This window comes from Leguminivora glycinivorella, chromosome 8, assembly GCF_023078275.1.
Source record: "Leguminivora glycinivorella isolate SPB_JAAS2020 chromosome 8, LegGlyc_1.1, whole genome shotgun sequence".
Lineage (NCBI taxonomy): Eukaryota > Metazoa > Arthropoda > Insecta > Lepidoptera > Tortricidae > Leguminivora > Leguminivora glycinivorella.
The window spans coordinates 3,677,803-3,700,191 of record NC_062978.1 but is presented as its reverse complement, the minus strand read 5'-3'; the positions used below and the strand labels follow the sequence as shown (position 1 = coordinate 3,700,191).

Below are 22,389 nucleotides of genomic sequence, written 5' to 3'. Positions count from 1 at the left end.
GACGTAGTAATACCCTTTCGTGCACGTACCGCCGAGAGAAGTTCATCTTTATGTAAACGCCGGGTAAACTTTACAATCACAGCCGGTTCACGTTGATTCGATGACCGGTCGTAATCGTTATCGCCGCCGTCGTGCTTAGTTACACTATGGAACCGCCGCACACGCTGGACATTGTCTACATATTCCACCTCAAATTTCAAGCCCACCACGGTGTATATATTCTGTAGAATGCTGATAAGGTTCTCCCCTTTTTTGAAAGGCAAACCAGAAATCTCGATATTATTCAGTCTAGAATATTGCTCGCGAGCCTCACTTTCCTGCTGCAGGGTGGAAATAGTGGCAGAGGCTTTATCTAAACTCGATTGCATTTTGGCCAGGAGAGTAGACTTGTCTTCTAACTTGCTTAGCCGGTCCTCTGCCGTAGACAGCCGGGGCTCAAACTCATTTAATTTAGTCTCAATATTATTGACACTATCCTTACAAGACTGTAGGTCCGCCCGCAGGCTGCCAAAATCGGCTCGAAATTCCTTAATTTCTGCCAGAACCGAATTAAAACCCTGTTCCAGCTGAGCCGGAACACTGGATTCATCAGGACCAGGAGAAGTGCTATTAGTTTTCGCCGGGAATGGTTGTTTTTCTCCTTTTACATTTTTTGCATTGGAAGGTGTCGGAATACTACCGCTCGCGCGGCAGGTCGCACAACGCCAGCTCGCTTTTTTTTCGCTTGTCATCTTGCGATAAGTGGTCTCCAGGAGACCAGCACACCCGAAATGAAGAGTTTTAATGCAACCACTGCATGAAACACCATCAGTAACTCCGAGATCACACTTTGGGCAAATCATCGCGTAAATAATTTATTACGATACCACAAGTCAAAGACAACTTAGTCACTAATATCAGTTAGGTTTGTTTTTGCATGAACGAGACACGTTCGTACGGCGTAAACAAGTGAGTTACACACGGTAGGTCGCGAAACAGCCGATCGGAACGAGCACTCGACGCTAACTGTTTTATTAGGGTACTCCCCCTACATGTAAAGTGGGGGCTGATTTTTTTTTTCATTCCAACCCTAACGTGTGATATATTGATGGATAGGTATTTAAAAATGAATAAGGGTTTGCTAACATCGTTTTTTGATAATATTTATATTTTCGGAAATAATCGCTCCTAAAGGAAAAAAAAGTGCGTCCCCCCCCTCTAACTTTTGAACCATATGTTTAAAAAATATGAAAAAAATCACAAAAGTAGAACTTTATAAAGACTTTCTAGGAAAATTGTTTTGAACTTGATAGGTTCAGTAGTTTTTGAGAAAAATACGGAAAACTACGGAACCCTACACTGAGCGTGGCCCGACACGCTCTTGGCCGGTTTTTTTAGCCTCTTTTAGTGTCCCACTGCTGGGCAAAGCTCGTTTTATTGTTTTTTCCACTCGACCCTGTTATCAGCGTTTTCCCACCAGTTTGGGTAAAATGCGTCTAGGTCGTCCCGCCATCTCCTTTTTTGGTCTGCCCAAACCCCGGCCTGCATCGGCTATGGTATGGTATGAAATGAAATTAAAAAACGCTAGAACATTTCAATTGTTCTTGCTATAACTGAGGTTAGGGCAGATAAAGAGTTATTGATCTCCATAAATATACAATAACAAACCTGATTGGTAGGTCTTAATAGCACATGATGAGTATCACACAAGAAGCTTGGATACGCCTGTCTGTAGTCCCTTATTTGCGCTATAATACAGCCGGAATAGAACAGGCAGGAATGCTCCGCCTCTAGCAAATCCAACAGCACCACGGGTAAGCTCTTCATTGTCTATGTAACTAAGCAGATCCTCCTCCTCATATGGCCATCTTGGGGTCTCTATTAGTGTCTCGTCTTGGCTTGTTGATGTCTAGAAGTAATCGATTTGTTAAGTTTACAATTGGATATAGTCCTTCTAGTCAAATCCACTTCTTATTAAGGACTGTTAAATAAATAACTAAATAGGCTAGTTTCCTATACATAAAATAAAATATTTTATGCAGTGCACGAAATAAAGCATCACATAATTAGAAGAAAAATATAGGACAGTAGTTATGTTCAAACATAATTTTCAGTATAGATGGTGTTTTTTTTACGCACTGGTGCGAGAAGTGGTTCATTATATGCCAGGTCGAAACTTCGGAGGCTCATCTGTACTGAAAAACGTCGTACGATACACGTGCAAATAAATTAAAACACGACCGAAGGGAGTGTTTTAAATCGACACGAGTTACTTCCTTTTTTACGCACTTGTATCGTAATATACTATTATGCAGTGCATCAAATAAAGCATCGCATAATTAGAAGAAAAATATAGGACAGTAGTTATGTTTAAACATAATTTCTATTTAATAAGTCAAAGAGAAAGCTAAAAAGTAAATGAATTGACTGTGATGTCACTCCTCAGTATTTCATAGTAATTCCATATTAGCAAAACGTTTTGACAGTTCTTAAAAAGATGCTGATTTGACTAGTAGGAAACTAGGAAACTAGCCTATAGCAAGTTGTTGCTGCAAGTTTTAAGACGCACCTATAGGTAAGAGTGAGTCTGTCTCAAAACTTGCAGCAATAACTTGTTGGTTTTAAACTCAGCTAATTATCATGATCAATTCATTAATTTATATCTGACTTATGAATTAGAAATTGGGTTAAAAATAACTACTATTATCTGACACTTTATTTCATGCATGGTATATTATTTCACATACAGAGGCTCCATATTCCAGATTCAGAAATAGAATTGATTTAAACTATCACGATCTTCACTCATATTATTAATTTTTATTCTTTATTTTATTCTTCCACATAAATTAATTAGAGTTTGTCCTCATTCATCAACCGGTCTGGCCTAGCGCACAGTGACCCTGCCTGCTATGTCGCAGTCCTGAGTTTGAATCCCGGTAAGGGCATTTATTTGTGTGAAAGCAACAGGTATTTGTTCTTGACTCATGATGATGTTTTCTATGTATATAAGTATTTATATATTGTATATATTGTTGTCTGAGTACCCGCAACACAGGCCTTCTTGAGCTTACCGTGGGACTCAGTCAATCTGTGTAAGAATGTCCTATAATACTTCTTTTTATTTATTTTAATTCATTGTTCAAACTCATTATTGCTGTAAGTACTTCATTTGGCCAGTTTCTATCTGTGGAAGCTTGTTCTTGACTCATAGTTCCTATGTTATAAGCTTTTTTATAACTTTAATGGTGTTTTCCTAGTAAATAATATAAAATAAAATTATGCTTACATTAGGATCTCCTGGATGTTGCTGTGTATTCCCATTAATTTTAAGTGATAATGAATAACCCTTGTTTCCTGGATACAAGTTAATAATTAATGTATTAAGGTTGTATTTGGCTAGCAACTTTTCTAATAAGTATGACGATGTTTTCAACCCTTGCTGTAATGGAAAATAAATAAAATTAGTACAGATCAAAAGGAAATAAGTACCTGAAAATATTGGTATACCTTTAAAAAAAAAAATTCCCTATCTTTGTGTGTGTGCGAGTATGTTTCATTTATACTTTAACTGTAGCGATCACTTGGACTTAGAAATTTTAAATCAAAGATACAGGAGTTGCAGTGGTCCCTTCATCATCATTATATCTAAATACACTGTACATAGAACTTGAACCTTTAAAACCTAATTTTGACCTAATCACAAAAAAATCACTCGATTTTAGATCTCAGTCTATTTAAGTAAGGGTTTACAAAAAATGTTCCAAATTCATAGATGCAGTCATTCTTTTGGGTCAAAAAGGCTACATCTTATCTTAAAGTAGGTTATTCAATAACTTATAGATTAGAACAGTAATTAGTCAAACCTTAGTACAAAATAATAACATAAATTAAAGAAGATAAAGGTTGATTAAGAAATGCAATGAAATAGTACTCACAAAGTTTCCATGCAACACTTCATCCCGACTCAACTCACTATACAACTCATGTAATTTCTTAAACAAATCGAATTTCTCTACAGCTTTAGATGGCGCGCCGCCAACACTCCGCTGGAACTTCGTCCTTGATTCATCTACAGGCTCCGCTAGATGCATTTTATCATGAGTCCAAGTCATTTTATGGTCTGAGACACCACTGTCAAATGGCGATAAGTTGGTATTCACATGTTTCGCGCGATTTAATATTACCTGAAATATACACGTTTATTAGCAATAAACACGCATAAATATGACAAAAACAGTTACAATCGTGGTTATATCAACGTTAATAGTACATAAAAGCAGCGATATACCTCTGCTTCCAATGCCGCGTGAATTAATCCATCCATAATGTCATTAAAACGAATACGTAATTAGCTGATATATTTTTAAATAAATTATTTCATATTAACTGTTTAGGCCTAAGTATTAAGTCATGATTTCTATAAAAACTCATACGCTTTATTTATGTTTCACACTGCTTGACAGTAAAATAACATGTCCATCAACATTTTTGACACTTGACTTTAGTGACGAATGAATGAACGAAAGCTTAAATTAGTGTTGCAAGACTAAATTTGTCGGTTCCTCATTTTGTCTAATAAAGTAACAATTTGTTTCAAAACTTTGAAACCGTTCGCTTCACGAATTCATCTCATTCTTAAAATTCAAATTATTCGGAATCTGTCAGATCAATCTGAAAAAAATCATAATCTTAAAAATAAGACTGTGTGTGGACAGTTGCGAAATTGTATGGGAATCCGTGCACTCGATCTGATTTCATAAGATTGACTGTCTTGCCACACACATTCTTAAAATTCAAATTATTCGCAATCTGTCAGATCAATCTGAAAAAAATCATAATCTTAAAAAATAAGACTGTGTGTGGACAGTTGCGAAATTGTATGAGAATCCGTGCACTCGATCTGATTTCACTATTTCACAGACAGTCTTAAAAATTCATAATCTTAAAAAAAACTTGTATGCAATCTGACAGTTCAAACTGACACTGACAAGACACTGACAGATCTGAACTGTCAGATTGCATACAAGTTTTTTTTAAGATTATGAACCTTTAAGACTGTCTGTGGGGAGCCTTAGAAATTTAAGACTGTGTGTTGCCGGCCTTAGGCTCCCCACAGACAGTCTTAAAAATTCATAATCTTAAAAAAAACTTGTATGCAATCTGACAGTTCAGATCTGTCAGTGTCTTGTCAGTGTCAGTTTGAACTGTCAGATTGCATACAAGTTTTTTTTAAGATTATGAATTTTTAAGACTGTCTGTGGGGAGCCTTAGCCATGGACCTTTGATTTTTTTTTACGGTACTAAGTACCGAGAACGTTTTTACATTACCCGATCCGATATCGGATGTAGGAAGGATGTCACAGTAAAAATCAAAGATGGCACCTTTCACGGTACGATTCATCTGTGCGATCATAACATATTTAATCGAAACTGCCGATCGACATTGTATTTTAATATATCGCAACGATGGATCGAAAGTTTGTGGCCACTTGCGACCAACGATTCTATTTTTATCTTATACTTACTTCGTTCGAGTAACGGGGCGATTGATCGTTTACGAGAGCCATACATGGCTGGCATTTTCGATGCAACCGATCGCCACGATATCTGTCGTACGATCGGCACGATGGATCCACGATGAATGGGAAGCTTAATTCACAATATTGGTCCTATATCAGATATCGGAAAAAGCGCGAAATCCTAATTCTCTATGAGAATTAAACCTCAATCAATTTTTAAATGGTTATGTTAGAGGGTGCGCCTACGGGTGACTTAATGACTTTTTGGGCTAGTATGAAAGTGCGCTCACGAAGTGACGCAACTTTTTATACAAATACGTAAGTCGCCGAGCAACTTTGTCGCTATGACTAGTCGTTTTTTGAAGATAATTGGTTTCTGAGCGCTAATTTTTTTTTTTTTATTTTGCCAGGATTTGTTTGACCGTTTGTAATTGGCTGTTTATTAAAACTAATCAAAATACAGTAGTAAGTAAGTCAGAAGATCAGCTCCATTTTTACAGTGACAGCTTGAGTGTGTTTAAATTACCCCACCGTAAATAATTTTTCGTAATTATCATGGGAATAAAACACTAGTAACACCGATGAGCACTCCGGCTTGTGGCAACATTATTTGCCAGTATTGCCATGTTCAAAGAACGAAAAATCGAAAATAAAAAATCCGTACGGCGAGTTTTTTCACCTAAAATATGAGAGCGAGAGAAGAATAACTCTTTCTCACTCCCACTTAGAGGATAATATGTGATGACCTTGGTGAGGTACGGTCTGCTAATGCTATATTATGTATTTTAAAGTAGGCAGGGTCGGATTTGCTTGAACGACAAAATAAATATGCCTATGATAATAATTAGAAAACACGTAAATTTGTAAATTGCAACCAATTTGGCAGAGTCATTTGATTCTATTGTGTATTAAGTTGGAAACCTATTCAATGTGCAAGTCATATACAAAGTTTTACACAGAACAAACAAAATGAAGGAATGTAAAATTTTAAATGTTTATATTTATGAATACATTTTTCAGTTTTTGAATAATTTTATCGTTAAGTTGGGGTAACAGCCAAGAACAAAAATCATTGACAGGACAAGATAACGCCCTGTTCATCAATTCAACCCCATTATTTTCAAGTTGTTTGTAAAGGCTTTTTGAGATATAAGACTAGTGTGGTAAAAAAAACAGGATATAAAAGTGGTAACATAGTGTTGTCTCTTTCAAATCAATATGTGTAAGAAAACAGGACAACAGTGATGTTCCCACTTTTTAGTTTCTATTATTTTTTGCCAGGCTCTATTGGTATTTTACAGATGTAAAACTACAGTTTCAATCCTTATTTTTTTATTTATCATTAGATGCCATATGTCTCATTAAGTTTGAAATAAACTTGTCTATTTTCCTGACATCTTGCTGGACTTCTGTTTTGTATTGGAGACACTGAAAAAAAAAACAATTTCATTAAAATATGAATTTAAGAAAATGTCCATCAAATCAATGTAGAGATTGATTTAATACACAATAAATAATTACATTGTATGAGCATGTGTTTGTGCTGTACCTTGATGCTTGCCTACTTGATCTTAGAAAAGCATACCATCTACATTTTATTTATACCAATTTATAAGAAGCTCTCTTATAGGAATTTAAAGATTTTGTAGTAATAGTTTTTTTTATGGCCTAGGAGGTAAACGAGCAGACAGGTCGCCTGATGGTAAGTGATCACTGCTGCTATATAGATTCTGATAGTGCTTATAGCACATGAAGCATAATAGGGATGCATAGGGGGATAATTCTGACATGGAAGCATAGGGGGATAATTCTGTCATGGAAAGTAATCATGGCAGGTGACTAACTTCAGAAATGTTCCTGCCCGCTGCCATGCTTTACATACTTTCTGTAAAAAATATAGTTGCACTTTGAAACTATGTTCCTTGACTACGATTTGAAAAACCGAATGAGTTATTTGCAAGTAACTTTTATAATTAAATAAGATATGAAAGTACCCTTGCTTCTTTCATAATTTTCAAAATGTGTAGTGTACTGTGTTATACTGACCTTTTTATTATCTGTAATTTTAACAAGAAATGCCCCCTTCGAATGGGAATACTTCATGCTGTATCGTGTGTTAATTGGATCCCGCAAATACAACATTTCTGCAGACCTTTCAAATTCTTCCCAACTAGGTATGAATGTCATTTTATATCCACGTATCCTTTATAATTAATATTTGTAAAACCTTTGTTTCCTTATTTCAGCTCTTCTGAATACGAACAATAATAGGAAATTAAGGTTAAAACTATTAAGAAATTACTTTCTTTTTGGTTTTAGTGATAAAAATGTAGGATCACGGACATCGACTTGTTGACACATTGACAGTTTTCGCAGAGTTGTCACTAGGCTTGTGTCGTTCACGAACTATGAACTGTTAGGAATAAAATCCCATCAATGACCGAAATGAACTGAATCTTTCCGTGCTCTGAGAATCGGTCTTTGCTCATTTAGTTCAGTATAGGATCGGCGAGCGCGAGCGGTTTGGATCGAGAACGAGCGTGTGACTGCGCCGACCGAGAGCGAGAGCTACTTAGCAGAGCTAGAAAAAAACGTCAAGTTTTCATATTAAACTTCGGTTACTTACCACCGTTCGACCCGGAATGTTACTATCTGTGGACTATTCGTATCATTTTGACACTATTCGGTCCCATTCGTTCTGATCTTTCCGACCGCAGTGGTCGCTGGTCTGGCTGAACTAAATGAGCAAAAGACCTAAAAGAGCGAACTAGTTCGTGGGAGCGATTGAACGAGATCGGAGCGCTCCGATCAACGAACGAAACGGCACAAGCCTAGTTGTCACTTCATTTGTCAATCTTTTTATAAAGTGTTTGCGTTTTGTTTATCAAATTGTAAGTGTATGTCCATTCCAATAGCTGCGCCTGCGCAATTATAATGAAAACATCCATTTCATTTCACTACAGACGTTGTAACAACAACTGGTTATATTCTAAATTTGACAAATGCTATAAAAAGGTGGATAGATAATTCCAAAGTATAGGGTTGTCTAACAGTATTAAAACAATTTATTCAATGAAATACTATTCTGATAGTCAATTAAAATAATCATAGAATGATATTGAAGTATTTTTTTATATCATTTTGGGTGCTTTTTCTATGGTTGAAAAATAATATATAAGATATGGCAACACCAACGAAAAGCGCAGCGCAACGGAAAATCAATACTTTTGTACTGATGTATTCGCCTTTTTTAAAATGAGAACGTGACAAAACTTTAATTTAATTCATCGAACGAAACCATTTAATTTAGAAAAAAAAATATCTGTCGCGCGTCTTGATGTTCAATTTTTATTTATTTACTTAGTGATGAAGAACCTCTTGGTTACGGCGTGGTAGTACCTTCTGCTCGCTTGATTATCCGCATTTTCTTCAAATTTTAGCTCTTTACGGTAAGTAATTAACTCTTATTGTAGTTTAGAATATTTTGCATCTCGGTCTATTCATTAAGAAATTACAAACATCGTAGCGCATAGGTGCTCATACACTACGACCTTCGCCTTTGTCTGTTTGGTGCATTGCGTTTGTGGTAGGTACTTGCGTACATATTTAGAATGAGGCCATTTTGGTGTAGTACGACTAGAATTAAATAAATACAACAATAAATATGCAGCAAAGGGCTTTCGGAATAAGTGACAGTTCAAGAATTATATCCAGGTGCAATCTTTCATCGACATGAAGTAAATCAAATGTCAAGTGCCGCAGAAAATATCCCTCGCCCCCCTCAATATTCGTTTACTTCACAAAATATTGTAATTATAACATTAAAATGATTCGATTAATTATGGAAAACATATGGTGTAAATGAAATTGGCTTGAGAATTTTGTATTGATTTGTTCACTTGTGATTGTGACATTTTATTTTATTTACTATCTTTTAATCTTGCTTGAATGTGAGAAATTAAGGGAATCTGTATAGACGTTTCAATTATTTAAGGATTAAATGTATTAATTACTTTGTAATTTTTAACCTAACCTGGAAAACAGTAATTTGAAAATGTTGGTGTAAATGTTATACTATTTTTTTTAAACTTGGAGTGTGTTTTAGCCATTGGGCATTAATATTTTTTAAACTAGTGACACAAATCTGAAATAAAAGTTGTTCTGACTTATCGGCAGCAAAAAGTGTAATCTTTGTGTGTGCTCGGCAATAATAGTGTTTGCCAAAAATCTTGTCAGTATCCTAAATAAAAAAATATAGTTAGTTTTTATACTTTTCCATTTGGATGAATTACATTAGGAGCTACTAATACATTTTAGTCCGAGTTCTTAACCAGATGTACAGTCTGGTCTGGCAGAAAGCGTGAAACTTGGCATGTATATAGCTTATAAGTTTATAAGAAAATATGGAAGTAGAAACACGCCGAGGTGTCAATGTTTCCCCTCTTTCCCCCCACTTTTGTATCCCTGATTTCAGTTTTTTAATATTTCCATGAAAACCGTGAAAGCTATCATCACGATGTCTAGGAGAAGTATATTCTTCATAAAATTCTCTACAATATGGTCATCAGAGAAAATTTGTTAGGGGAAAATGAGCATAGTTTGAAAATTATAAGTTCTTTAGTTGGACTTTAGCTTTATACTTCCAAAGACAATATTGTAGAGAATTTTATGAAGAACATATTTCTCCTAGACATCGTGATGGTAGCGTTCACGGTTTTCATGGAAATATTAAAAAACTGAAATCAGGGATACGAAAGTGGGGGGAAAGAGGGGAAACATTGACACCTCGGCGTGTTTCTACTTCCATATTTTCTTATAAACCTATAAGCTATATACATGCCAAGTTTCATGCTTTCTGCCAGCAGGGACTGTACTCTCATACTAATTAGTCATTTCCGCCCCGCACTATTTGGGGTACTCTAAACTAAAAATTCATGATCATCAGTTGATGTAAATACTTTATATCAGCAGTTCTCGAAAAGTTTGTACAAAAATTAAGGGAAAAGTTAAATTTGTTTTTATTAATTCCTATTTTGTTACCAAGATTTTGTTGATGAATTGAGATTTTATTAAGTTTTATTTCGAAGTCGAATTATATTACTAAATGTTGGTAAAAATTCAATTAAAATTTCTCAGTTGATTGTACAAAGTTACTTGCTGATATACTGATTATCAGATAATGATGTCAATTAAATTTGAAAGTAACTAATTAAAATTAAATTTCAACAATTATAAATTACTTGATTTCAATATTGAATATAAATAAAATAAAAATCATTTATGTTGGACTACTAGAAATCCATACAATATTAATTAGTGCACAATACTTGCCAGCAGGAACTTAAAACTGTGATACTTGTTTTACTAACTAGAACCATATAGCTTTGCATATTCAAGTAGGCCCAATAAGCAGTTATATGTTCAGTTTATAATCACTTTTAAATCAAATGTACTTTATTTTATTTCATTAATTAGCTGTCTGTCTTTCTGCTCTGTGTAAGGGTCACCTTTATGCGCACTTCCTTTCTGGGCCTGTCATTTATTTGGCACCTGTACACAACCTTTTGCGGATAAAGAAAAGAAGTAAATAACTGGGTCCACACAGAGTGAGGCACGTCACGAGGCAATTTCCTAGCGCGGCAAATGTCTACGTCGTCATGCCTAGGCTTGAAGCAGGGCGTGCGTTTTGTGCAGCCAAGCATCCTGCCTTAGCAGAAGCACGTCTACATTGGACGTTTGCCGCGCCAAGCACATTACCTCACGGCTTGCTTGACCTGGCTTATGCCGTTTGACATGAAACAAATACTTATCATCATCCTGTTGTCTAAAATGCATCTAGTCATCATTATCATTGTCATGCAAGTCTATTGTTGCGGTTTTGTGACTTCTCATGTTGTAATTTTTCTAAACTGTGGGAAGTATGGTGACCAATGATAGCATGCATCAATCCTAGCGTTACAGGTTCTATTTTAAATCATTAGCAGCTAACAGAATTTACTATGTTATGCTTATAAGAAGAATATTTCACAAAATTATTCTTCTGTATAATTTAGATAGATAGCAAATTTTATTCTCTTCGAATTTAAGAATATGTTTTATTCTTTTTCCTTTCAGAATTTTGTTGAGTAAGGTCAAGGAATATACATTATACACGAATATAATTATAAGCTAAAATGGAAGAACTGAATGGGGACCTGTATGGGGATGGTCTGGTTATTTTACCCGAAGAAGGGTCTCTGGAGCCCACCGATAATGGGAATCAAGAGCAAAATTGTAACATTTGCGAGTAAGTATAGATTCATTGTATTGTAAAAAAAAAAAAATTGAAACTTTTTTATCTCACATTAAAAATTTGCTTTTTCTTTTAGCAATAAGTTATGCAGTCCTCGAGTATTATCTTGTCTTCATGTTTTCTGCGAAGCATGCATAGACAAACTGATGGTGAATGAAGCAGGAGACACACTAAAGTATGATTTGGCCGTGGAATGCCCAATATGCAAACAGGAAACGAAGGTAGCTAAAACATTATATTGTTATTTAAGTAAGCAATCATTATTGTCAGTATTTCAAGGCTGACTTTGATAACTTTATAAAGTTACTACCCCATAGCCCACTTGATTCAAATTACATTTATATTATTAGCAGAGATCGGAAAAATTTGCGTCATTGCTCGCAATAATGTGGACATGTCTCCAAAATTAATCAAATAATTAATCATTTAATTAATTTCTTACTTGACATATAATTTGATTCCTAGTCAATAAATACAAAAGTTTGTTAAAGTGTACATTTATTTAACTAGTTTGTCTAGTTCTCTAGATATAAAACCTCCGTGGATTCACTTTTTCTTAATATATATATTTTGACATTGATAGTATTCAAATTACAGTCGTATTTGCCGTACCTAAATTACGTACGACGTACGTACGATACCTAATGGGCAGCAAATTTAAAAAATGGCATTTTCTTTACTGGTGAGTGCCTAAATCGCCAGTTTAAAAACGAATTAGTGGCGAAAATTGAATTTAATATAATACGACGTGAAAATGGTACGTATGCGTATTTACCTATACTATATATATTATGGATGTAAATTCAAACAACTATGCAGATACTAAATCCCGATTTTGAGGTTATCGCCCACAACTTAGAACAGAAAATAACTCTGAATTATATTGGAATAATAATATTCCTATAAAAGTACTTAAGTTTGCCCCATTAACATCAGTGGATTGCAAGCGGAGTTTTTCAGTACTTAAGTACTGCTGACTGCTGAAATTTGGAAAAAATACTGATTATTTTCTTTAATAAATCTATACTTTTACAACAAACTTTTGTATTTATTGACTAGGAATCAAATTATATGTCAAGTAAGAAATTAATTAAATGATCAATTATTTCATTAATTTTGGAGACATGTCCACATTATTGCGAGCAATGACGCAAATTTTTCCGATCTCTGATTATTAGATTATTACGTAGGTACCTTTTTAAGCAAGATAATTTTTTTACCGTAAATAATGCCGTCATGATTTATACCTTTTGCGGTGGTAACAGTAAAACTTGTTCACACAGATTTCTGGTGGTGGAGCTGCTTCTCTTCCATCAGACTATGTCCTCACCAACATTCTGGATGTCTCAGCCATGGACCAATCGGTGGTCTGCACTTGCTGCAAGAGCAAGGAGCCAGCAGTAGCCAGATGTACTGACTGCTCCCACTTCTTGTGTTCCAACTGCAACTCAGCTCACGAGTTCATGAGATGCTTCGAAAACCACCGAGTCGTACCGTTCGATGCCTTGCGGTCATCCAAAGAGAAAGCCGCCGTGCACAAGCCAATTTTCTGTTCGCGTCACATCGGAGAGAGCCTGAAGTTTTATTGCTGCGAATGCGAAGTCGGAGCTTGCACGGAATGCCTTACTATCGAGCACAAGGTTGGAGAACATCGCTGCGAGCGCATCGTCGACGCCGAACCCAATCTGCGAGCCGAGCTCAGGACCCTCATCACCGAGGCCACCGCGCGGGCGGCCGCGGCCGGCAGCGCCTCCGCCCGCCTCGACGACGCGCTCGGCGACCTGCAGCGTCAGCGCGATGACGCCGAAAATGTTATTAATGAGGCTTTCCACGCGTATAAAGCGGCTCTCGAGAGACGCCGCGAAAAGGCCCTCGAGGAACTCGAGCGGCTCCACAAGGAGCGGGAACTCAAGGTCATGGATCTGTTCGACAGGGTAGACAAGACCGTGCAACGCATCGACACCGCATGCAAATTCGCAGCGAGGCTTCTCAATTCCGGTGACGGTACCGAAATCGTGATGTTAAAAAAGACCGTGGCGTCTCAATTCTCTCGCTTACTGGAAGGAGCCCCCGAATTTGACGTCGATTACTCTGTGGAATTCGTATCTAAAATCGATAAGTTCGATGCTATCACCGAGGACACCTTCGGAGTTTTCCGCACCGAAGCGACTCGCGCCGAAGAGCGAAAGCGCGCCAGCGAGTCATCGGCGATCGTCTCCGTGACTTCAACTCTCACTCGCCCGCCGTGTCCGTGACCAACACGCCCGTGTTCGACGACTATCGCCGCATCACCGGGGTCGGAAACATCGTGGGCGTGCCGGGAGTGAGCGGAGTGCCCACCATCGGGGTCCCGGGCGTGGGGCCGGTCGTGAACAACAGCGTGATCCCGGGAGTGGGCAGCGTGAACAGCGTGCCGACGCTGCCGTGCGCGTCCATGGTGGAGTACAACCTGCAGCAGCTGGCCAGCATCGCCGAGAAGGACGCGCCGCCGCCGCCGCACGCGTCGCCCGCGCCCGCCTTGACGCTGGCCGAGCTGCTCGCCCAGGACCTGAACTCGCCTCAGGCGTACAACAACCTGCAGGCGCTCGCCAAATTGGGCTTGAACACGGGTACGTGTAATCTACAAATCGAATTAGGTAAATTTAATTTGGCGAAAGGTAAACGTAGTAATGTTTCCAGAAGTGAACGGGTTCGGCGGAGTGGGCGGCATGGGCGGGCGCGGCGTGTCGCCGGGGCGGCCGCTGCTCACGGCGGCGGAGGAGGCGGCGCTGGTGGCGCCGCCCGCGCCGCTGGTGCGCGCCACCAAGGCCACGCCCATGCACATCCGGTTCAAGTTCGGACAGCTGGGCGGCGGCAAGGGCCAGTTCAACTCCCCGCACGGGTTCTGTCTCGGGAACGACGAGGACATCATCGTCGCGGACACCAATAATCATCGTATTACGGTGAGTTTGTAGTCCGCCTCCGTTGATTAGACGGGGTCGATTTATTCTATTGAAAGTTGCTAGGCTTTTAACCTCTTGAATGTCAATGAACGTCTTTTTACTACTTACCATTGTCAGTTCAAATACAATGTAAAGTGAAACCGGCCTTACGTCACGTTATAGTATTGGATTAATTATCGTATTGGTAATGGTAGATCATTTAGTAAAAGTAGTAGTTAAATATAGGTAGGTAAATAAAATAACAATAAAAAAAATGTATATACCTAAAATAAAGACATAAAAAAAGGGATAAAAAGAGATACAACAGTCTTATGTTGTTTTGTTGTTGTTGTGTTGTCAAAACAGTCTCTGCCCCTTGCACGGCAAATCTCCAATACAAAATTACAATGCCAGTTGACAGTTTAGTTGGGACAGTAAAGCTATTGAAAAAAATCTAATTCTGGCTTAGAAAGACAGTAATATAAAGTTAGTCAGAAACCAAAGGATTCACTAATACTACTTATTAATTCCAGGTTTTCGACAAATCCGGCAACCACAAGTTCAACTTCGGTGTAGCTGGCAAGGAAGAGGGGCAGTTGTGGTACCCGCGCAAGGTGGCCGTAGTGCGTGCCACCGGCAAGTTCGTGGTCTGCGACCGCGGGAATGAGCGCTCGCGCATGCAGATCTTCACCAAGAATGGACACTTCCTTAAGAAGATTGCGGTAAGTACCTGCTATGTACTTATAATAACAGACTTCTGAGGTCCACCTTCGAGATCGGGGCAGCGGGTGGAGGAACGGTGTTCCAGCATAAGATGGCCATAGTATGTGCTACGGGCAAATTCGTGATTTGAGACCGCGGGAATAAACGCTCGCGCAGATCTTCACCAAGAACGGACACTTCCTTAGAAGATTGCGGTAAGAACCTGCTACATACCTGACTTCTGAAGCCAACCTTCAAGGCAAGGAGGAGGGGCAGCTGTCGTACCCGCGCAAGGTGGCCGTGGTGCGTGCCACCGGCAAGTTCGTGGTCTGCGACCGCGGGAATGACGCTCACGCATGCAGATCTTCATCAAAATGGACACTTCCTTAAGAAGATTGCGGTAAGAACCTGATATACAGGGTTACTTTTTAGTCAGTTAACAAACTTCGTATAAATGATCGCTAAGGTAAATGAAATATACGTTTTGTTTTATTTTTATCCCATCTCAAATAAAAAAAAAGAAAATTGCACCCAAATTATTCCACAAAAACAGTAGAAAACTTGGTCACCCTAATTACTGACGGCAGCGGCGGAGGCGAGGAGTGAGCGGGGCACTCGCGCGCGGCCAGTGGCAGCGCTTGCGCAGGGGGTGGGGAGAGGCGGGTGGGCGGGGAGCTGAGCGGCGTCGGCAGGGTTCAAAGATGGCAGCTTTTGTTCTTAGCCGCGCCGGTTTTACAGCGATTCCAAATTTTCCTTCATACTTTCACGGGCTTAGGACCGTCAAAGCCCATGTCGATAGTCAATAAAAAACATTTAACATTTTAAGACAAATTAATTCACAGAAGAAGTCGATAAAGTGAAAAACGACATGTGCTTAGGCGTATTTAAAAATTGGAATCAGCTATTTACAATAATCGTTTGATTTAGGTACTTACAAATGGAGTCCATTTCTCCTCACTTAACTCACTTACACTAATTGTATTTTAATAATTGTTCAAAATGCAGTCCATTTTGCTGCAAGCACAGTCTAGCGCGTTTTAGGACATTTCCACTAATGTTCCTTAAAACAAGATGTTCGTTTTTCACTTCATTAAATGATAAAATAATTTTGTTTTTTAAATCATCGATATCTCGAGCTTCTTCGACGTAAACTCTACGTTTAACTTCACCCCACAAAAAAAAGTCACACGGAGTTAGGTCAGGTGATCTAGCTGGCCAGGGCACCGGTCCACCGCGCCCTATCCAGCGGTTTCCATACCTCTCATCGAGGTACTCGCGCACGACACGACTGTAATGAGGAGGGGCGCCGTCGTGCATGAAATAAAACTCCCGTAGGTAGCGCAGAGGCACGTTTTCCTCGATGTGGTCCTCAATTACACCCCGTAACATGTCGAGGTACGTCGCTCCGGTGAGGCGGCCTTCTACAAAATAAGGCCCTAAAATCTGGTCTCTAAAAACTCCTGCCCACACATTTGCACTGAACCGCACTTGGTGGTAATGTTCCCTTACCACGTGGGGATTATTGTACTCCCACCAATGCTCGTTGTGGACGTTGTAAAGGCCCACTCTGGTGAAAAGGGCCTCGTCGGTCCACAAAATGTTCTGGTCGGCGTTGTTAATCAACCAGTTACAGAAAATTCGCCGTGGCCCTGCATCTTGGTCATTTAAAGCTTGCACCGGCTGAAAATGATAAGGGTGCATTCCAGCTGAATTTAAAAGTTTCCACACAGCATACTGGCTCACACCGAAGCGCCGTGCTGCGTCATTTGTGCTGGCCCTTGGGTTGTTAGTGAAATAGCCTAACACCTCCTCTTCAATTTCCACAGCTAAACGTGGTGCTCCACGACCTTGAGCATGCGCAGGCACTGCAAACTGTCCATGGTCCAGTAGATTCTGACTCGCCGACAAAATTGTTTGCAGACATGGGAGACGAGCATTAGGCAAACCGGTATTTCTTAACACAGGCAGAATCTCTGCCTCGTACAACCTACGAGCCACTCGCAGATTGTTATTTGCCCTGGCGTACACTCTCACCATTTCATAAAACTCGCGGTTTGAGTACATCGTTTCGCGTTAGCTCACTGGCGTGCGAGGAAAACATAAAACGACTGTCCGTAAGAGAGCGCGGCGTGAGACTGAGTTTCTTTTCCGCCCGGTGTTTCTTTTGTAAAGCGGCGAGCGGCGCGCGCGCTCCCCCGCCCCCGCCGCGCGCACACCCCCGTCATACCCAATCATGCGCCGGCCGCCGCTGAACTCAAATGAACCCAAAATCAGCTGTGTGTAGGGTGTCCGTAATTTGTAAAAATTATGAGGAATCAAAATAAAAAAATAATAAATCTTAAAAATAATGTTTTTTTATTGAAATGGGTTCTATTAACGATACTGAATTCAGGGTTTTTTTTTGTAAGGTGACTAAAAAATAACCCTGTATACCGGAAGGCTCACCTTCAAGTTGGTAGCGCTCGGGGGTAGTTGTTCCAGCATAACTTGGCCATGGTGCGCGGCAAGGGTAAGTTTCTGGCGTGCGAAAAACGGATACTTGAGAAGATTGGGGTAAAAAAATATTTACCTCGGTTTTAGACTTTATACCAGCCGCTTGACTGCTTGCGGTCAAGAGGGTAGCATGTAGAAGGCGGGAAATTGTTCCTACGTAAGGTCGCAGTGATGGAAGCCACTGGCAAATTCGTGGTGTGCGATCGCGGCGACAAGTATAAGACAGCAACTACCACTTGTAACTTGTAGGTTCGAGATATGGGCCAAAGGTCCCTTACTGCTTGGCAAGCTGTGTTTTGAAGTCACGGCGCCTTAAAAATACCTAATAGTTTCATTGGACGTCTGATCTATTTAATGTGTAACAACCATACGCCAGTACGAAATTGTACCTAACCAAGATGGTACCTAACCAAATTAATAATTTAAAATCTGTACAGGTGCGCTTCATCGACATCGTGGCCGGATTGGCCGTGACCGCAGAAGGGCTGATCGTGGCCGTGGACAGCGTCACACCCACCGTTTTCATCCTGTCGGAGGAGGGCGACCTCATGAGCTGGTTCGACTGCAGCGAGTGCATGAGGGAGCCGTCGGACATCGCCATAAGCGGTCAGTTCCCTTCCCTGTAATGCAACAGTCGGTCAGAAGTGACCGCAAAAGGACTCATTGTGACCATTTTCATCCTGTCTGAGGAGGGCGACTTCATGAGCTGGTTCGACTGCAGCGAGTGCATGAGGGAGCCATCGGACATCGCCATAAGCGGTCAGTTCCCTTCCCTGTGATGCTGCGTAAGTGCGTATACAGAATAAAATATCAGCTCGTATAAAACACGTGAGTAAGTCGGTCAGAAGTGACCGCAAAAGAGCTCATTGTGACCGTTTTAATCCTGTCGGAGGTGGGCGACCTCATGAGCTGGTTCGACTGCAGCGAGTGCATGAGGGAGCCGTCGGACATCGCCATAAGCGGTCAGTTCCCTGTGATACTGTGTATCTAAATTTATAAAAAAAGAAACTGACTGACTGACTGATATATCAACGCACAGCCGAAATTGCTGGTCCTTGAGATTCCAAGTTTGGCACGTAGGTTCCTTATAAGGTGTAGAGGAGCACTAAAAAAGAACTGCACCATCAACAAATGGACTAGTCAACTTATCATCAACAAGGAGGGTTTATAACTGATATGAGTACAACAACTGTAATTTTAATTTCTCAGTCAGCTCTTGTCAGGCTATAGAAATAAAATAATAGAAGCGGGTTCTATTTCCACATCCGACATTTCCACATTGACCACTAATACTTTAACTTCATTATACGTAATAAACAGTTTTATCTCACATTAAAAAAAATCATAAATCTCGATTTTTACAACATAATATTATGTATAAATTTTAGTTAAATTAAATGTAAATTTCCAGGCAAAGAATTCTACGTGTGCGACTTCAAAGGTCACTGCGTGGTCGTATTCGACGACGAAGGGCACTTCCTGCGACGCATCGGCTGCGAGAACGTGACCAACTTCCCCAACGGGATCGACGTGTCGGACGCGGGCGACGTGCTTATCGGGGACTCGCACGGCAACAAGTTCCATGTGGCCGTGTTCTCGCGTGACGGCGTGCTGGTCACGGAGTTCGAGTGCCCCTACGTCAAGGTAGCTTGTTCATGTCTCGGTTATAATTCCATAGGAGAGCGGTGTATAACTTTACCAACGGTATCGACGTGTAAGACGCGGGTGACGTGCTCATCGGGGACTTGCACGGCAACAAGTTCCATGTCGCCGTGTTCTCGCGTGACGGCGTGCTGGTCACGGAGTTCGAGTGCCCCTACGTCAAGGTAACTTGTTCATGTCTCGGTTATAATTCCATAGGAGAACGGTGTATAACTTTACCAACGGTATCAACGTGTAAGACGCGGGTGACGTGCTCATCGGGGATTTGCACGGCAACAAGTTCCATGTGGCTGTGTTCTCTGACGGCGTGCTGATCACGGAGTTCGAGTGCCCCTACGTCAAGGTAGCTTGTTCATGTCTCGGTTATAATTCCATAGGAGAACGGTGTATAACTTTACCAACGGTATCAACGTGTAAGACGCGGGTGACGTGCTCATCGGGGATTTGCACGGCAACAAGTTCCATGTGGCTGTGTTCTCTGACGGCGTGCTGATCACGGAGTTCGAGTGCCCCTACGTCAAGGTAGCTTGTTCATGTCTCGGTTATAATTCCATAGGAGAACGGTGTATAACTTTACCAACGGTATTAACGTGTAAGACGCGGGTGACGTGCTCATCGGGGACTCGCACGGCAACAAGTTCCATGTCGCCGTGTTCTCGCGTGACGGCGTGCTGGTCACGGAGTTCGAGTGCCCCTACGTCAAGGTAACTTGTTCATGTCTCGGTTATAATTCCATAGGAGAGCGGTGTATAACTTTACCAACGGTATCAACGTGTAAGACGCGGGTGACGTGCTCATCGGGGATTTGCACGGCAACAAGTTCCATGTGGCCGTGTTCTCGCGTGACGGCATCCCAGGAGACTCACTGTGAGTTAGGCTCATGTGACATAGCAACAAGTTCCTCGTGGCCGTAAGGTTACATTGTACCACCGATGTAGTAGGTAGGTATGTACCGACTAGTCGCGGACTAGTCGGGAAAGCCGACTATCCGGCCACATTTGTAGTCGGCGATTAGTCGGCGACTAGTCGGCAAAAAGAGCCGATTAGTCGGCACTTCATTAGTGATAGAAAAACAGTACAAAATTAAATTACCAGCTGAAAATTATGGTTGTATTATGTAGCTATTAGTAATTCCTTTTTCTTGTCAAAACAACAAATATCTGTTATCAACACAGAATTAAATTTCCTACCTAGGATTATCGACTTCATAGGCAGGATCACTACCCACTAAGCCAAGCCGGTTGTTAAAAATAGAAAATGTATATAAATATTGTCATGAACCTTTGAACATCTGTAAAAAATTATGAAAAGCGCGAACGAAGGACCAAAAATATCATTCAAAATGTGAATTAATCGAAAATTATGTTCTGGCCGACTAGCCGACTAGTCGGCCGAGTAATCGGCCACCCAAGCGCCGACTAGTCGGTAGTCGGCCAAATCAATAGTCGGTACATCCCTAGTAGTAGGGCATTTACTAAAGTCCACAAAGCGTAGTATATACTCCATCCGTTACATTGAAGAACGTGCTCCATTTCGCGTCGACTAAATTACCTCACCTCGATTGCCAAGCTTATAGCTTGATAGAATCTTAATATGGATGATACAAGGATACGTTTCGGAGCATTTCTTCAGTAAATGACAACGCGCTTTACACATCCATTTTTTAAATAAGCTATTTGGTTTTGTACGCAGGTGTCGCGTTGCTGCGGTTTGAAGATAACCTCCGAAGGCTACATAGTCACTCTGGCTAAGAATAACCACCATGTACTAGTCCTCAACACCCTATACATTGTCTGAGGAGCAACTCGATGGCTGTAAGTCTGCATACTACAAGATCTCACATTTATTCCCTTTATTTTATATTTAATTGCTGTTTTACAAGCTTAACATTTTTTGCTAAACCAGTATTTGATTTTTGTTATTTTGTGTTAAATTTCATGTTATGTTTAGTCGGATATACCACCCTGTCTGCATGCAGTGAGCTACCTAAACCCTATACAGTAGTCTCCATGTTTAAATAAGTAAACGGAGACTAGTTACTACTAGGTATGTTACTGTTTGTAGACAGGATTTTCAAGTCATTATTTCCAAAGCACTGAGTACTTGCGTATATTTGTCGGTTTGTTTTCGTCTCATTTTATGATTGCATTTAGTTATAGTGAAGGAAAATCCAAAGTTTAGTGTATTTGTTTTTATTATACATATTATTTGTTTCCTAAATTTAGCAGCTGGTATGGTTCCTAGTTCGAGTGAAGTTAATACATGTCAATTAGGGGACTGCGTGGGAGTGTCGCCTCGTTCCAAAAGTTGCATCCGACATGTTACCGAGCCCATAGCGGCGCCGTGATATCGTGATACCGTGATACCGCGTGCAGTTGTACACGCACACTGTACACGTAGCTCAGTCATTCGCTTGATAGTGAACATACGAACGCACAATTGAGTTTTGTTAACGAAATTTTAGTCCTGCAATGACCAAAGGAGGCGACACTAAAATAACGTGCCATCTAGTTTAGGTTAATCTCGTATACAATATTATATATTGTCCGTTAAAATATATTTACCATTTACAGAATTCTTGTGTCTATACAAAATGTTTTTTCATGTACTCTTGTTTTGAGAGCCTATTACATATTTGAAAATTTTTTCATGCGTAGGCGTACACTGTGTTGTAAAAATTTGGTTCACTCAATCTTGCGATGAACCAGCACAAGCTGAATTATTAAAGCCTCAGTGAGTAACGTTGCAATAATTTAGTAGGTACAATATTATGAACGTTTCGAACGGGACACAGACATTTACTCTGGCATCTTTGTGT

General features: G+C 40.1%; 3 protein-coding genes across 3 annotated transcripts in view; 1 reads left to right on the top strand and 2 right to left on the bottom strand.

Moving 5' to 3' along the window:
* LOC125228657 (transcription factor SPT20 homolog-like 1) overlaps window positions 1-4,388 on the bottom strand; it is a 35,522-nt gene extending 31,134 nt beyond the window's left edge. The window contains 5 exon segments of the mRNA XM_048133312.1: window positions 1,648-1,797; window positions 1,799-1,888; window positions 3,269-3,421; window positions 3,918-4,166; window positions 4,271-4,388. Coding sequence (XP_047989269.1) covers window positions 1,648-1,797; window positions 1,799-1,888; window positions 3,269-3,421; window positions 3,918-4,166; window positions 4,271-4,306 — 678 coding nt within the window. The 5' untranslated portion in view covers window positions 4,307-4,388.
* A 2,428-nt stretch (window positions 4,389-6,816) lies between these two features.
* Window positions 6,817-7,868, bottom strand: LOC125228474 (signal recognition particle 9 kDa protein). The gene is made up of 2 exons (XM_048133037.1): window positions 7,548-7,868; window positions 6,817-6,929 (listed from the first exon to the last, which is right to left on the bottom strand). Exons 1-2 carry the CDS (start codon window positions 7,686-7,688, stop codon window positions 6,834-6,836), a joined length of 237 nt encoding a protein of 78 aa, XP_047988994.1. The 5' UTR covers window positions 7,689-7,868; the 3' UTR covers window positions 6,817-6,833.
* An 858-nt stretch (window positions 7,869-8,726) lies between these two features.
* Window positions 8,727-22,071, top strand: LOC125228473 (brain tumor protein-like). The gene is given in 10 exon segments (XM_048133036.1): window positions 8,727-8,950; window positions 11,616-11,787; window positions 11,870-12,014; window positions 13,077-14,016; window positions 14,019-14,402; window positions 14,473-14,735; window positions 15,248-15,436; window positions 18,347-18,515; window positions 19,321-19,553; window positions 21,264-22,071. Coding segments are annotated over 9 exon segments (2,541 nt in total). The 5' UTR covers window positions 8,727-8,950; window positions 11,616-11,674; the 3' UTR covers window positions 21,369-22,071.
* Window positions 22,072-22,389: the final 318 nt, after the last annotated feature.